Genomic DNA, 12,918 nt, shown 5'->3' on the forward strand with positions numbered 1-12,918 from the left:
ATTCCATAGGAGATAATTAGTTACTGGCATTTATTGTTCATGATGGTTTCCCTATTGTAAGAAAAAAAGCTAAATCTAGCACTTCCATATTTTACTTTGGAAAATCCCTCTTACTCAAGATATAATTTTTTTTAAGAAGCTGTGAGAGAAGTATGTATCTAATTTTAACCGTAATTATCCATGCATGATCTTTTTATAGACATGGAAAAATAAGTTAAGTTTCAGTTTCCCTCTCTGTGCGTTTGAAGGAGCTCAACTTAATATGCTGATTTTAAATTGCTGTGCTGTATTAATGCATTGTTTTGGTAAAAGTTTTGAATAATATTTTCTGCCCCATTCCTGCAGTCTTCTAATCCCCTAAGTGAGAGGTGGCACTATCAGGGCTCATACCCACTGGCTTTTTTTAAATGTCTTTTCAATGCATGTTGTATGAATAACTTTTCAAACAAACCTTTGTTTCTAGTGTTACCATACCCATTTATTATGTCTTAGTGTTGTAAAAATGTTTTCCAGAACTCCACTTGTTCCTTTTTTTTTGCCATGAGTGTCCGTGTAATCTGCCCCAGTACGTCATGTCCCTAGTTGTAGGAGAGTTATGAGCTGCCACCATGCTCGTGTACTTTGAACTACTACTACTATTTTTTGGGGCATTACGTTCCTGCTGTTTGTTGGTTGTTATGTTTCCTTCCTGACTGCTTGCTGTGGATCTGGACTGCTGGGTAGTAGGCAGAGCACTGAGTCAGGAAGGATGACATGGGTGTGGGACAGCCAAGGGGTGTGGATCATTGGGTCGTCAGTAACTAGGTCGACAACTATTGGTCGACAGTGACTAGGTCGACACATGAAATAGGTCGACACAATCATTAGGTCAACATGGAAAGAGGTTTTTTAAATTTGGCGTTTTCTTAATCAAGTGACCGGGAAACCCAGTTAGCGCAGTGTCCCTTCGCATGACTCGCTTTGCTTGCTATGATTTAGGCAAAGTGCCTCGCTCCGCTACCGCTGCTCCCAATCGTAGTCCATGTGGATTGTAAAATCTGAAAAAGTTTTTTTTTCAAAGGTAAAAAAAACTCGCGTCGACCTTTGCCATGTCGACCTAATGACCATGCCGACCCAATCCATGTCGACCAATAGTGGTCGACCTAATGAGTTTCTACCTAAGTGATGTCGACCTATAGACCAGATATCCAGCCAAGGGATGCATTTTTCCTTTTGGGTAAAGAAACAGCACTGTGCGAGGACAGGCAACAAAACGGGAACAAGCAGGATCTTAATTGTAATGATGTTTATTATCTCTGTTAAAACCTATAACTGCTTTCATACATGCATATCACAGCAATAGCAATGTTACATGGGCTGCTAGCCCTCATTTTTGTACAGCTTTATAATATTATTTTGGGGAAGTGGGATGGGTGGGTACACCCGAGCGCTAACCAACCCCCAGGCTAACTGCCCTATCGTCCCAAAAAGGTCAACCTCCTCGTACTCAACAAAAGGTAACTGCCTTATCTGCCTACAAGGGTCAATATGTACAGCAAACATTTACTATAACAGTGCCTAACAAGCCCCCTCCCAGAACTTTGCGCTTCTTATTTTGTGCTCGGGAACTAATGTTTAGATTTGACAAGACTTCCACCCAGGTCTCTGGGACTAGCTATGTATTTTGTCTCTGGGACTAGCTATACCTCAAAGTTTAAATCCTTTACAAGAGGATTAGAGACAGGTGCCTGGGATTCAGTTTGCAAAGCTTATGTTCTTTAGAAACCTTCCATGTCTGCTGGGAGGACTTTAAGAGCTGCCACCGTCTAGACCTTTGGCTTGCCAGGCCAATAATGGTGGGTCCTTCTTTGGTCGCTGCACCTGTCGCCACTAGATCATAAAAGGAGAGGTGTATCAAGGCTTGGAGAGAGATAACATGGAGTGGTTGGTCAAAGTAACTGTGGCCGGAGAGACTAACCAGCCACACGTGTAATGGCGGCTGCGGCACTGAAGGGGTTAACCCTCGTGCCCGGCGCCGTGTTGCGGACAATAGGCGCTTTGCGTCACTGTTAAATGTACTTACGGAGCTGGGCGCAGACTGTTTAAAAATATGTTTAATGATGTGTCTTAACATGTCATATGTAGTGCTCTGTGCACAATTGCAGGAATGCATGTTTAAATGTATTTATATTTAAGATGTGGTCACCTGTATATTTAAAGGAAAAATGCACTTACTATAGATGTCTGAATAATCATCTCCTGTCAGTAGGAAGTGGCATGCTAATGGCCCTGTCCTAGCAGAGAGGTGTGAATGACAAAACCTTTTGATGTGTAAGTTCCTTAGAGAGATGCTAATCACGGGGGATCTCCTTATCCCATATGTAAAGTAGTTCTGGGCTTGGAACCTGTTTCATGTAATGATTTAATTGATATACGAACCCTGAATGGCAGATGCAGGAAGGAAGACTGTTTGTTGTGTTGCAGCCTTTCCTGTTGTAATCCCAAACACTGGGTTTGCCTGGAGATGTGAATGAGACAGAAACATTTGTATTTTGAAGCTATGTGATAAATTTATCAATAGTGAATGTTAATCTGATACCAAACGTTGTCTGTGTCACAGGAAGGAGGATACTGTTTTATTGCACTTATCTCCCTTTGAAATGTAATTTATTTACTTGTATTTTCTAAGATATCCTGATTGGATAGAAAGGGCTCAGGGAGGACATGACCCCCCTGTTGTACTGTGTGGAAGATTGACATAAAAAGGAGGCCTGCGGGCCTCCAGAATGTATTGTACCATCTTCATTCTGCTGGAACATCTTGCTGTATGCTGTTTCCCCTAGCAATAGGGAAGAGTTCTCTTTAGAACTGTTGCAAATAAATACCATTTGTCTCAAGAAGACCGCGTCATCTTGTGACCTATAGGGTTATGCCAAACATAGCCCCGTCCTCCGGCTGTCCAGGGAAGCACCTAACGTCTCCAAGTTCCGCTTTCCGCCAGCTACCGGTAGCGGCCTAGTCAGGTGACTAGTGGGGATTCGTCAATACCACACAGGTGTGCTAAGGCAGCGTGTCGGCACATACAGAGCAGAACCGTGGTTCCAAACGCCACGGCAGGTTAGGAGTTTGGTGGCAGCATAAACCCGCCCACAGCGCAGTGGGTGGAGTCAGTAACAGGCGGTTACTGATGGTAAGCGGGAATCCCCTATGTGGTCAGGTCCCGTGTGACCTAACCTTCCATTCTGTGCACAGGGGACGGGACGCGAAAGCGGTGAGTGCTTTCGTACGGAACCGTGCTGTCACAGTAACCATCCAGCATCTAACTGTAATTTCAAAGACTGTGTTACTTAAATGACAGAATCTTATTGGATGTTTTGCATAATTTCTCCACTTCTCTAAGGTTTCACACATCTCCCCCAAAGTGAGGTGTTTTACAGTACAACCACCCTCACTGCCTGGTGGGGCCACACCACCTTCCCCGGACATGCCCCATTTCCATGCATACACGCTCTGAACAGAGTGCCCCCGCAGAACATGCACCCTGCTGGCCCTGAATCCCAGAGTGAACACTATGTATTGATAAAGAGTTTATGGGGTATATTCAATTGAAGTTGAAAACTGCCGTCTGTCGAAAAGACGGCAGTTTTCGACTTTTTAAGGTCGAATCCAGATTCGACCTATTCAATATTTAGCAAAATTTTTCGACAAGTTGATAAATTCGACTTGTCGAAAAGCACGTGGATCGGCGGAATAGCTGCCAATCCACTTGTTGATGTCAAAAACGGGGCCAAATCCGACAGGTATTAGCCCCCTTTTCGACCATCTCAATCAGACATCAAAATGATGTTGGAATGAGATGCGGACCCTGAGGAGGCGAGGGGGGGAGCCGCAGGTAGACGGGGGGACAGCCGGCGGGCATACAGGGAGACCAGCGCTACAGTAGCGCTGCAGCTGGATGTCACTCAGCCGCCTGACCACACGGCAGCTTCCCCCCCTTCTCCTCCTCTGCATCCCATCTTAATTCTACTTGAAAAAGTCGAATTAAGATGGTATTGAATAGGGGTTGTCGGATCCATTCCGACAAATACATGTCGGAATGGATCAGACTTTAATTGAGTATACCCCTATATATTAATGCATAAACAGTTTACTACATTATGGACCCAGTCTTATGAAGCAAATTAAAAACAAAGTGTGCTTCTAATACTTACGTTATTGTACGTACAAGTATGTAGCCCAGGACTGACAAAATGGTGTATAATTCAGAAGCTAGTAGATCTATTAAGAGTTAGAGAAAATGTTTATACATTGAGTGATGCCTAAAAGTTAGTTACCAAAACATTGGTTACCTGGTTCCAGTGATGGCCTAGCCCAGCGGTTCTCAAACTGTGTCCCATGGCACCCTGGAGTGCCTCAGGACACTTGCAGGGGTGTCTTGGATTGGTGGTCCAGGACCAATTAAAATTATGGTCAGTGTAATAGGCAAAACCAGTGCTGGTGGCAGTCAATAATAAAATATGTGGTGAAGGAAAATCTTGTCCTTCACCACGCAATTGAATTTATGGATCACATCATAGCAACAAATCAAAATATGCTTTTATATTATAAATTCTTGGTAAAAGACAAAGCTATTTGCTGATTGGTTTCAGTATCAGTGAATGAACCCTACTTTAAAAAAACAACGACTAGGCCTGTATGTGACCTGGGGAAGATGTATCAACCCTTGGAGAGAGCTAAAGTATCAGCTAATTAACCATTTTACAGACTGAGAAATAACTGAAGCTGATTGGTACTTTATCTCTCTCCGCTTTATCTTTCTCCAAGCTTTGATCCATCTCCCCCTAAACTGTTAATACAATACAAAAAGGAAAAAGTTATTTTCTCTTACGTCCTGGGGGATACTGGGAATCCATTTAGCACCATGGGGTATAGACGGGTCCACTAGGAGCCATGGGCACTATAGAAGTTTGATTAGGTGTGCTGGCTCCTCCCTCTATGCCCCTCCTACCAGACTCAGTTTAGAAAATGTGCCCGGAGCAGCCGGTCACGTCGCTGGATGCTCCAGAAGAGTTTTCTGCATTTATTTTTTAAGCTTGTTATTTTCCGGCAGGACTGGATGCACCAGCCTGCCGGCTTCGTGGGACTTGGGAGGGGGGTTAATGGTCCTGTTCCCCGCTGACAGGACGCTAGCTCCTAAGGGAACTATTTGCAAGCACCACCACGGCGAGCGTACATTCCCGCAGCACGCCGCCACCCCTAACAGAGCCAGAAGAATGAAGAGTGGTGAGTACTAATCCGTCGTCCCGGTTAGCGGGTCGCCGGCCATTATGGCGGCATGAGGGTACGGAGACGCACGGCTTCTAAACGGGGCAGACTGCGTATCCTGACTGTGTTACACTACAGCGTACACAGTACCCAGACTGGCACCACAGCCATAAAAGGAGGTTTACTCCATTTTACACAGCCAGTATAAAGAAGAGCAGGAAGACCGCGCGCCATTGAAGGGACGGGGCTTCGCTATGAGCGAATCCAGCAACTCACAAGCACCATATTCCCTTCTGCAGCTGACACAGATGCTGACTGACAGGGACGCGCAGCTCCTCCGAAGGGACTCCAGATTACCTCAGCGGTACCAGGGGGTCATAGCGGGGGGGGGGAGCGACTTATTAGTATACTAAGTCCCTAATCTAGGTACTTAGTTTGCGGCCAGGCTAAGCTTGGCATTAGCAATAAGGGTGCCGTGTGCTAGTTCCATACTCTCTCTGTCTCTCCCTGGAAGGGCTCTTTGTGGGTTAATTGTGTATTTAACCTTTTCCTGTGTGTGTGTGTGTTGTCACTGCTACAGTATGGCAGGCAAAGAGTGTGTTTCATGTAAGGCACAGTGTTCCTCTTCTCCAGGGGTTCACTGGTGTGTACTCAGTGTAGTATCCCTTACCAGGCTAGTGGGGCAGAACCAGCATGGCTGGACTCCATTAGGGGAATGATTCCCACCATTTCTACTAAATTATCTCGGAATGAGAAAGAGATGGAATACTTAAGACAGTCTATGGCTGAGTTTATGAAAAAGGGCTCAGTACCTAGACCAGCGTCTCAGTCCCCTGCCATTTGTCCGCAAAAACGTTCTTTGGCCCACATCCTGCACTCTGACTCTGATAATGAGGCAGAAATGGAGGAGGGTGAGGTGGACTCAGAGGTGGGGGAGGGTACTCTGTCGCAGGGAATAGAGGCTCTTATAGATACTATCAAGGAAGCCCTCAATATCCCTGATAAGGTGACAGAGGAGAATGAGGAATATTTAATATAAAGAAAAAATCCTCAGCTACTTTTCCTGTGTCAAAGGAACTCAATACCCTGTTTGAAGAACCGTGGGTTAATCCAGATAAGAAATTTCAAATCCCTAAAAGGTTATCATCTTTTCCTTTTCCTCATGAAGATAGAAAAAATGGGAAAATCCACCGATAGTGGATGCATCAGTCTCCAGGCTCTCATGAAAAATTGTATTGCCTGTACTGGGTGCAGCCTCCTTTAAAAGACGCGGCTGATCGCAAAATTGAGACTACGTTCAAATCTTTGTATTACAGCTGCTGGGGTGGCCCAGAGACCTACTATAGCATGTGGTGGATTACGCAAGCCATTGCTAAATGGTCGGGTAACCTAATTGAGGGGTTAGACACCTTACCTCAAAGGAGATTATTTTGCTCCTGCAACATATACAGGACTCTGCGAACTTTATGGTGGAAGCCAAAAAAGAGATAGGCTTGCTTAATGCATGCACTACAGCTATGGCAGTGTCGCCACGCAGGGGCTTATGGCTATGCCAGTGGACTGTGGACGCGGACTCCAGGAAAGGCATGGAAGGCCTTATTTGGAGATGAAGTAGACAAATTGATCTCCAAAGCTACTGCGGGTTAAGTCCACATACCTATCTTCTGCAGCTCCCCCAGCTAGGAGGGCCTATTCAGGATCCAATTAATAGTCCTTTCGGACTGCCAAGTTTAGGGGCAAGACCAGAGGTTCTTCTACCGCCGCCAGAGCTGCTAGAGGTAAACCACGAAAACCAGTTCACAGGAACAGAGCTCAGGCTCTGCTTCCTCAAAACCTTCCACATGACGGTGGACCGCGATGCCTGGAAGACAAGATCGTGCCTGGATCCCTGGGTTATAGACCTTATATCCAGGGAGCAGTTGTTGGAGAACATTGGTCTCTCAACCAGACTACTCCTGGATCATGGGTGGATTCTGAACCTACCAAAATCTCACCTAGAACCAACGCAGAGGCTTCATTTCCTGCGAATGATACTGGACACAGAGTCTCAGAAAGTATTCCTCCCCTTGGAAAAGGCAATGATAATCCAGTCAATGGTTCGAGCTGTCCTGAAGCCAACCAGGATCTCGGTGTATCTCTGCATCCGCCTTCTGGGGAAAATGGTGGCCTCTTATGAGGCGATTCAGTACGGAAGGTTTCATGCGAGGCCTTTCCAGCTGGATCTGTTGGACAAATGGTCCGGATCACATTTTCACATGCACCAGAGAATTCGTCTGTCCCAAAAGCCAGGATCTGCCTCCTGTGGTGGCTACAAACTTCTCACCTAGTTGAGGGTCGGAGATTCGGGATTCAGAATTGGATTCTACTAACCACAGACGCAAGCCTCAGAAGTTGGGGCGCAGTCACCCGGGGGTTCAATTTCAGGGAAAATGGTCAAGTCAGGAAGTCGTCCTTTCAATAAACTATCTACAACGCCCTTCTGCAGGTCTCAATTCTTCTTCAGAATCAGGCCATTCAGGTCCAGTCGGACAGTGTGACGGCGGTGACATACATAAACCGACAGGGCGAAAAGAACAGCAGAGCTGCAATGTCAGAGGTGTCAAGAATTCTCCTCTGGGCAGAAAAACATGCCGTGTCGTTGTCGGGGGGGGGTCTTCATTCCGGGAGTAGACAACTGGTAAGCAGACTTCTTTAGCAGACACAACCTGCACCCGGGGGAATGCGGTCTTCCGGTGGTTGACGTGTCTGTGGGGATATCCACAAATCAACATGATGGCCTCTCGACTCACCAAGAAGCACAAGCTGTATTGTTCCAGGTCGAGAGACCCACAGGCTGTGGCGATAGATGTCCTGACAACTCCATGGGTCTACCAGCTGGTGTACGTGTTTCCTCCCATTCCTCTGGTCCCAAGCATTCTAAAAAGAATAAAAAGGGAAAAGGTTCAAGCAATTCTCATTGCTCCGAACTGGCCACAAAGGGCCAGTCCGGAGCATGCGGATCTTCTCGAGATGCTGATCGAAGATCCGTGGCCTCTGCCTCTTCGAGAGGATCTTCTGCAACAGGGTCCGTTCGTCAATCAAGACTTACCGCGGCTACGTTTAATGGCATGGAAGTTGAATGGCTGATTCTAGACAAGGTCATCCCAACTATGATCCAAGCCAGGAAGGGGGTAACGTCTAAACATTACCATCGTATCTGGAAGAAATATGTTTCTTGGTGTGACAGCAAACAATATTCTGCGGTGGAATTTCATCTGGGACGTATCCTGCTCTTTCTGCAGTCGGGAGTGGATGTGGGCCTACGTCTAGGCTCCATAAAAGTCCAGCTTTAGGCCTTGTCTATTTTCTTTCAGAAACAATTGGCTTCTCTCCCTGGGGTCCAGACCTTCTTAAAAGGTGTTCTGCACATCCAACCACCCTTTGTGCCTCCCACCGCACCTTGGGATCTCAATTCAGTTCTGACATTCCTCCAGTCGGACTGGTTTGAACCGTTACAAGAGGTAGACGTAAAGTACGTTACTTGGAAGACCGTCACCCAATTGGCCTTGGCTTCAGTAAGACGTGTGTCGGAGCTGGGGGCGTTGTCGTACGAGAGTCCCTACTTGATTTTCCATGAGGACAGAGCTGATCTCAAGATTTGTCAGCAATTTCTTCCTAAGGTGGTGTCCGCGTTTCACATCAACCAACCTATTGTGGTTCCGGTTGTTACGGACGCCTCTGCTACTACAAAGTCCTTGGACGTTGTAAGGTCTTTGAAGGTATATGTAAAGCGAACGGCTTGTCACAGGAAATCGGACTCGCTGTTTGTTTTATATGATACCAACAAGATTGGGTGTCCTGCTTCAAAGCAGTCAATTGCTCGCTGGATCAGGCTCACTATCCAGCATGCTTATTCCATGGCAGACTTGCTGATTCCAAGATCTGAACAAGCCCACTCTTCTAGGTTGGTGGGTTCCTCTTAGGCGGCTTCCTGGGGTGTCTCGGCATTACAGCTCTGCCGAGCAGCTACTTTGTTGGGTTCTAACACGTTTGCAAAGTTTAACAAGTTCGATACCTTCGCCTCTGAGGACCTTCAGTTTGGTCAGTCAGTTCTGCAGGAACCTCAGCCCTCTCCCACCCGGTTTGGGAGCTTTGGTACTTCCCCATGGTACTAAATGCATTCCCAGCATCCCCTAGGACATATGTCTGCAAACTTGATCCTCCTTACCCCACACAGTGCATATTTTGCAGGTAACCCAGCACGTGCACAGGTGTATTAATTACTCACAGACACATTTTAAAAGGTCGGCAGGTGGAGTTAATTATTTCACTTGTGATTCTGTGAGACCTGCAAACATGCACTGTGGGGATCATTCCGAGTTGTTCGCTCGCTAGCAGATTTTAGCAGCATTGCACACGCTAGGCTGCCGCCCTCTGGGAGTGTATCTCAGCTTAGCAGAATTGCGAACGAAAGATTAACAGAATTGCGAATAGAAAATTCTTAGCAGTTTCTGAGTAGCTCGAGACTTACTCCTACACTGCGATCAGCCCAGCCCGTTTCGTTCCTAGTTTGACGTCACAAACACGCCCTGCGTTCGGCCAGCCACTCCCCCGTTTCTCCAGACACTCCCTCGTTTTATCCAGGCACGTCTGCGTTTTTCCGCACACTTCCAGAAAACGGCCAGTTTCTGCCCAGAAACACCCACTTCCTGTCAATCACTCACCGATCACTTCAACGATGGAAATTCTTCGTTAGGACGTGAGTAAATCTACTAAGTTTTGAGCTAAAATACTTATCGCATGCGCACTGCGTACCATGCGCATGCGCATTTTTGCCTTAATCGCTCCGCTGCGAAAATCGTCAACGAGCGAACAACTCGGAATGACCCCCAGTGTGGGGTAATGAGGACCAAGTTTGCAGACCTATGCCATAGGACGTAAGAGAAAATTTTAATTAACTACCGGTAAATCCTTTTCTCGTAGTCCGTAGGGGATACTTGTCGCCTGCCCGGTGCTTCGTTGTTCCTGCAAGGTTACTTGTTTAACTACTGTTGTTTGGTTCAGCTGTTGCTGTTCCGGTTTTCAAGTTTGGTTAGCATGGCTTTCCTCTTGTTCTGGTTGTGCTGGTTCGAAATCTCACCACTTTCCTTTTCTATATCCTTCTCTCAAAGTATGTCCGTCTCCTCAGGCACAGTTTCCTAGACTGAGTCTGGTAGGAGGGGCATAGAGGGAGGAGCCAGCACACCTAATCAAACTTCTATAGTGCTCATGGCTCCAAGTGGACCCGTCTATACTCCATGGTACTAAATGGATTCCCAGTATCCCCTATGGACTACGAGAAAAGGATTTACCGGTAGGTAATTAAAATCCAATTTTTTTTTTCTAGCCTTTTATACTGGTGGGACTCTGGACACAGATTAACTGGCTTTGCGTGTGTGTGCTTTTATGTGTCTATGACTCGCAATATAGATTCCATGTCCACTGTGGCAGGAAATGCTATAAATAAAACATTTGTTGAGTAATATGTTGGTGTTAAATGATAATACTTTAAGTTAACTCTGCTAGTGGCATCAAAAGAAAAGATGCATTGGCTCTGCATCTCGACGTGCCACCAAGCTACATTTATTAGGCATGTAACAAACATGGAATCTGCGAACATTACAGAGGGAGAAGTTAAATAGGAAACATTTGGTAAATTGAATAGTCTCAAACACAGATTCTACTAGTGCCATGCTTGTAAAATCTGTGCTTGTATAATTTATCGTATGCGATATAAAATAATACAAGTCTGGATTGATCCTCAATGATCTGATATGTTTTCAGAAACATAACTAACTATAAATAATAGAAGTGGCAAAACATCCTGGTATCTTGTAACAAATAAATGAATGTACTGTATGTTGAATGTATTCTAATAAACAACAGACCCAGCCCTCTACCCCCCACCCCCACCCTCAACAAATACACATTCTGTTTATTTAACAGCTGAATCCAGGATATTTTTTTAAGTGATTGCAGTCACTTGAATATACACTGGTGTCATGTGATTCCAACCTGGGCTCTATCTGTATGGAGCTTGCATGTTTTCTCTGTGTTTGCTTTGAGTTCTGGGATTCTCCCACAGTGCAACAACATAATGGTAGGTAAGTTGGATCTATACTGTAGGGGAGGGGAGGGGGGGGGGGGGTAATTTGCAATGTAAGTTCTGCTGATCATACTAAATTGGATCATTATAGTATACCCTTACTGATCACTGGTATGTTACCGAAATAAATATACGTGTGTTTTACAGGAGAGCTCGGTCGATATAACATTGCATAGCTTGGTATAACAATATCTGTACTATTGTAGACACTGCAGTGTCTGCAGCAGCTCAGAAGAAGGGAAGTTTAGGCTGGTGCTTGTTAGTTCCAGAGCCACTCCTTATATGTGAAATTCCTTTCTTACAGTAATGCTTTCCATATGTGCCATTCCCGTCCTCCTCTCCTGAACTTGGTGACATAAGAATGTGGGCTGTTCAACACAAGCCAGCTTCCTTCCCAGTTATATGCAGTACATTGCTTCCTTTATAAAGAAGGGATGCAGCTGCAGTTTACAGCAGACTTACCACCTACTGTACACAGTCAACAGATTTGAGTTTGCAGCTGTCTTTCTTTGCTATAGTGTACATTGCAGTTACTAGTTGCTCAGGCTTTACTTCTCATGTTAGGTCTTTGTAACCAGCATAAGAGGTATGCTTTGACCTTAGAAACCAGAACTAAAATTGAAACTGATTTAATGTTATTTAGAGAATTAATAATTGGTACATTATGAACAAACTTATAAAGGTGTCTATGGCAATAGCGCAATGACTGGAGCTTAGTACCCTGGGACCAGGTTATCCTCACTCACTGTGCTATGTGATCCACCAACTCTTCTTTTTTTCTTTTTTTTTTTTTCTTCTTCCCAGTAAGACTTTCTGACCCCTATCAATCTCCTACAAGATCTCACAACACAGGATATTGGTTAAGACAGACAGATCTATTTAGCATACAGTAACTATAAATCTAATTTAAAGACCAAAAACTTTATAAAATTATTTTATTTGTTACAGCATGTATGAAACTGGACCCCTCCCCCTCAAAGTAATATATATTTCTCTTACGTCCTAGAGGATGCTGGGGACTCCGTAAGGACCATGGGGTATAGACGGGCTCCGCAGAGATAGGGCACCTAAAAAGAACTTTGACTATGGGTGTGCACATGCTCCTCCCTCTATGCCCCTCCTCCAGACCTCAGTTAGATCTTGTGCCCAGAGAAGAATGGGTGCACTGCAGAGAGCTCTCCAGAGTTTTCTGTTGAAGAAGAATTTTGTTAGGTTTTTTATTTTCAGGGAGTCCTGTTGGCAACAGGCTCCCTGCATCGTGGGACCGAGGAGAGAGAAGCAGAGCTGGCTTGTCAAGTTGGGCACTGCTTCTAAGGCTACTGGACACCATTAGCTCCAGAGGGAGTCGGAACACAGGTATCACCTGGGGTTCGTCCCGGAGCCGCGCCGCCGTCCTCCTCACAGATGCCGAAGATAGAAACCAGATAGAGAAGGCAGAAGACATCTTAGGCGGCAGAAGACATCAGATCTTCATGAGGTAAGGCGTTGCTCCCAGTCTCACACACACAGAGCAGCACTGAAGGGTGCAGGGCGCAGGGGTGGACGCCCTG

At 45.6% G+C, this 12,918-nt stretch overlaps 1 protein-coding gene across 4 annotated transcripts in view; it reads left to right on the forward strand.

Moving 5' to 3' along the window:
* SEPTIN10 (septin 10) overlaps nucleotides 1-12,918 on the forward strand; it is a 140,163-nt gene that overhangs the window by 18,013 nt on the left and 109,232 nt on the right. The window contains exon 1 of one of the 4 annotated variants that reach the window (XM_063953405.1): nucleotides 11,246-11,362. The exons of 2 other annotated variants lie outside the window; for them this stretch is intronic. In XM_063953405.1, coding sequence (XP_063809475.1) covers nucleotides 11,360-11,362 — 3 coding nt within the window. In that variant the 5' untranslated portion in view covers nucleotides 11,246-11,359. Of the gene's footprint in view, nucleotides 1-11,245; nucleotides 11,367-12,918 lie in introns of those variants that run through there. One more of the 4 variants, XM_063953406.1, reaches the window with a different exon arrangement.

This window comes from Pseudophryne corroboree, chromosome 2 (genome assembly GCF_028390025.1).
Source record: "Pseudophryne corroboree isolate aPseCor3 chromosome 2, aPseCor3.hap2, whole genome shotgun sequence".
Taxonomy (NCBI): Eukaryota; Metazoa; Chordata; class Amphibia; order Anura; family Myobatrachidae; genus Pseudophryne; species Pseudophryne corroboree.